Source organism: Hipposideros armiger, unplaced genomic scaffold (genome assembly GCF_001890085.2).
Source record: "Hipposideros armiger isolate ML-2016 unplaced genomic scaffold, ASM189008v1 scaffold_505, whole genome shotgun sequence".
Taxonomy (NCBI): Eukaryota; Metazoa; Chordata; class Mammalia; order Chiroptera; family Hipposideridae; genus Hipposideros; species Hipposideros armiger.
Window position 1 is genome coordinate 29,672 of NW_017731855.1, and position 4,173 is coordinate 33,844.

General features: G+C 39.1%; 1 protein-coding gene across 1 annotated transcript; it reads right to left on the reverse strand.

Moving 5' to 3' along the window:
- Positions 1–866: 866 nt before the first annotated feature.
- Positions 867–4,072, reverse strand: CUNHXorf66 (chromosome unknown CXorf66 homolog). The gene is made up of 3 exons (XM_019667773.1): positions 3,985–4,072; positions 2,797–2,944; positions 867–1,728 (listed from the first exon to the last, which is right to left on the reverse strand). The coding sequence occupies exons 1-3, from the start codon at positions 4,070–4,072 to the stop codon at positions 867–869; spliced, it is 1,098 nt and encodes a 365-aa protein (XP_019523318.1).
- Positions 4,073–4,173: the final 101 nt, after the last annotated feature.

Here is a 4,173-nt window from a genome sequence, read left to right on the forward strand (position 1 = left end):
ATGGAGCCCCAGGTGTGGGTGCTGGATGCTGGGGCCTCACTTTAGGTAGCAGTCACAGGAGGCAGTGGTGTTAGAAATAGTTATCCGAGTTTCCCAACTCAGCCAGAACCAAGCACACAGAGGTACTTCTGCCAAGCACTGGGCACTAAAGGAAGACAATCTTTTAATTATTTGTTTTTTCCTCCTCCCCGAGTCAAGTTGTTGTTCTCAGTCCATTTGTAGAGGACGCAGCTCACTGGCCCATGCTGGTATTATGATCATTGTGTTGTACCCGGCTGAGGCAGTCAGTCACCAGCAGTCGGTTGTTCGCTCATGGCAGCCCAGCTCCAGGTCGAGCCATTGTTCACAATCTTAGCTGTAGAGGGCACAGCTCACTGGCCCATGTGGGAATCAATCTGGCTGCCCTGTTTTTGAGAGCTCATGCTCTAACCAACTGAGCTATTCAGCCACTCCAAGAAAGAAAATCTTAAACTGTGAGGACTGTGTGTAAACATTAAAACAATAAACTTCATTGGGTTGGGACTTTAATTGAGGGCTAATCCAAGGGAAGGAATAGTCCAGGGCACCCATTTTGCAATTCCTTTCTAGAGTTGTGTATGTGTGTATGTTTATGGTTCCCATACAAGTGACCAGATCTAATGAAGTTAGATCAAAAGAGCCTTCTGCAATAATAATCACAGCAACATCATTTGTTATGTCATGCATTTATTGAACATTTTTCAAATAAATTGCCCCCAAGATGGACAGGACTAATCACTGTAGTGATTGGCAAGTGTATTTTCCCTTTTATCTTAAAGAATGCTGATAAAATAGTTGGTATAAGTTTGCTTCTTCACATGTGCTTTTTATTTTTATTGAGGCTTTAATTATTTGGGGGTGTCTTTAGGGATAACATCACTGAGATTTACGTTGCAAATAATGGTGATCTCGCCATCACTGCTCTCATCACTGTCATTTGTCATCATATCGCTGTCATTCACATTGCCATACAATGCATCGTCTTTGGCATCTGCCTCATGGAAGGACTTGGAAACAGGCATCACTTCATGTGGAAATGGTAGGTTTGGAGAATTTGTCTTCTTGGGCTCAGAAATATCATTGGCCAAAGACTCAGGCATAGATATGGATACAAGGAAATCTTCCTGGTAACACTGGTACGGCTTGACTAACTGAGGTCTAGATACCATGTTGGCCACACCTTTGCCAACTGAATTTTTTATGTTACAATATCTGGAGGATTTGGTTTGATTTTGTGGACAGGGTGGACAAGGTGGCTTGGTTGATCTGACTGGATATTGTACATTGGCTGGGAAAGGTGACCTAATTGCAATATTTGGATAGGACAAACTGCCTTGACTGAGTAGCTTATAAGAATCAGCTAGCTCATGTAACTTATCTAGACTGCATGTTGTATGTGGTTCCTCCAGGTGGGGCAAACTGAATACTCTTTTGGGGCTTGATGGCTTCGACGATTTTTCTTGACTTGATGGCCTGATTAACTTTTCTGTATTAGATCGTACAGGTGCCATTTCTGGACTCAGAGTCTTGTGCAGATTTTCCATACTGGATGTTCTGGATGACGTGCCTACACTTGAAGGTCCAGATAACCTATCTGTATCTAATAGCATGCGCTGTTCTTCTAGAACGCGTGGATTGGCTCCTTTGGATTTTCTGAATGATATTTTTGATGACCTGGATGATGTGGCTGCTACACTTTCTATTCTGACCCTGAAAACATAGAAAATTTGAAGTGTGACAATTAAAAAAAAGAGTATACATGGGGAACTGAATTTTAAAAAAAAAGAGTATTATGGGTATCACCAGAAACCACAGGCTACAGTGTCAGTTTAAGCTTTTGGACTTTTTTTGGCTCTAGTAGGAAAATCAAACACAGTAACAAATTGGAATGTGGTAAATGCAATGATAGATATGAAATGACAGATATGAATTTATGTTAAATTCAGGCTTTTTCTTTTTCTTAAGAGTATTTTACTCTTTCAATCACAGTATAGTCTATACATAGAAAAACACGAAGGTGTTTCAAATCTACCATTGAGAGAGTTCCTTGTATTCCAGAAGTTAGTCTTTTTATAAAAAAGTCACAAGTTGATACAGAACTGGTACACAAATGTCACAGCTTGTCACAAGAGAGATAAACTCTTTAGATGAAAGTCATTGATTTCCTGTTATATTTACACCATCATGTTACCTATTCATGCATATTTATATTCACAATATTCCTCTAAAACTACAGGAAGGGAGCACTGGTATGTTGTAGTCATCAACCCTGGGACTGGGAAATTTTTAGGGATCCCCGATATCAGGGCCAGCCTGATCCTCCTATATGAAAGGCAGGGACGGAGATCATGAGAACAACAGTGAATGATTTTTCATGATGATATATCTTAAAATGCTAGATTAACCAAAATGTTTTATTTTGTTTGGAATGTAGAGATGCAACTCCCTCTCTGTCCTCCTCTTCATTCTCCATCTTGTGCAGATACTCATGCTGTTATCCTAGACTCAATGTATAATGAAACGAATAGCCTGGGGTTCAGCTGACCCCTGAGCAGGAGACAGCTTTGGCTAAAGTTGATAATGTAGTTGAGAATATTTAGGAGCTGATTTCATTTAAGTGTAAGTATCCACCCACAAGATGTTGGTAGCTTCTTAAAAGTCTAAAGTTAACATTAAGTAACCACGGCAACAATGAAACCCACACTATATGCACACACACACACACACACACACACACACACTCCCCTTTCATTCTTATTTCAAAGGTGTAAAACTTACATTCCTGCTTCATCACTCAGACAATTATAATGGATAAAGCAAAAACAGCTGAAGCCGAAAGCTATGATCATACCACCAATTACAACAAAGAGTAGATGTCTTCTAAAATTCATCACTTTGGTCACCATTGATTCAAGGTGCTTGGCTCCTGTCAAAGAGATTGTATCACCAGAAAATGTTAGGTGACCAAGTTTTCTCCCATTTTGATTGTGGCTTGCCACTATCGGTCAAAAGAAATCTCTTCATCAATGACTTTTTTAAGCATAAGTGTTCCACTGTCATTTTCTTCCCTCTATCATGTCCCCAGCCACAGTCTAGAAGCCAAACCTGAGACACATCTCTGGCTAATCAATATAATTACCTGGGTTACCCCTTCATCATGGCTTTCTAACCCCATTACCTAAGTTTTTGAGTGTGTGTGTATGTCTTGCATGTGTGAATGCTCTTGAGTGGTGTGTGTGTGTGTATGTGGGTGTGAATGTGTGTGTGTGTGAGTGTCTGTGTGAGTGTGTGTGTGTGTGTGAATGTGTATAATGGGAAAAGAAAGTGGACAACAAAAAACCCTTGTTGAAATCTAATGTGTTAGATACCATGCCAGATTCATTGTAGTATTTTTTTAAAGATTTTTATTAAAATATAGCTAACATACAATTTTATATTAGTTTAAGTATTATGCAATTGTCATGTAACATTTATATACCTAAATAAGTGATCAGCATCATAGGCCCAGCAAACCATCTTTCACTGTACCACACTCTCAGAATTTTACTTGCTATATTCCCCATGCTACACATTATATCCCCATGATTCATTTGTTTTGTACCTGGAAAACTGAACCTCTTATTCTCTTTGGCCTTTTCCCCATCTTTTTAAAATTTTCAACTACAGTTTTCACTTCATACACATAGTATTATCTAGTTTGGTAGGGACAAGGGCTGGTGGATTGGGTGGGAAAGGAGAGTGAAGGGGACATCATATCTCTACTCTTTAGGCTTTATGTTGCTTGGAGTTTTCACACAGAAGACAAACTCTGAGGTATTGGCCTAGAAATCCTTAAAGACCCCCTGATGGTAACATGTAAGAAACAGCAGATTTCTTAAACACAGCTAGCTAGCTTGTTTAATTAAGTGCTTGAATGTATAATACAATAGATCATAATTTCTAGGTTTAAAAAGGTTAGCTTCTTACCTTCAGTAGAAGACCCATCGCTTTGGTTTCTATTTAAACAGCTAGTTGTCCAAATGAACAAAAGTAGGACACAAATAAAAATATTCATGTCCGGGGCTTTGTTCAAATGTTTCTACTACCAAGACAACTGCTGTGCTTAAAAGTTCTAGGGGTTTATGACATCATTATTTTGTGTCATAATCTGACAGC

What these genes read in the sequence shown, in the direction of transcription:
- CUNHXorf66 (XM_019667773.1), bottom strand. Translation starts at nt 4,072, where the DNA reads ATGAATATTTTTATTTGTGTCCTACTTTTGTTCATTTGGACAACTAGC. An exon ending in CGATGGGTCTTCTACTGAAG is followed by an intron (nt 2,945 to 3,984) that starts GTAAGAAGCTAA and finishes TCTCTTTGACAG; the next exon opens with GAGCCAAGCACCTTGAATCA. An exon ending in CTGAGTGATGAAGCAGGAAT is followed by an intron (nt 1,729 to 2,796) that starts GTAAGTTTTACA and finishes CTATGTTTTCAG; the next exon opens with GGTCAGAATAGAAAGTGTAG.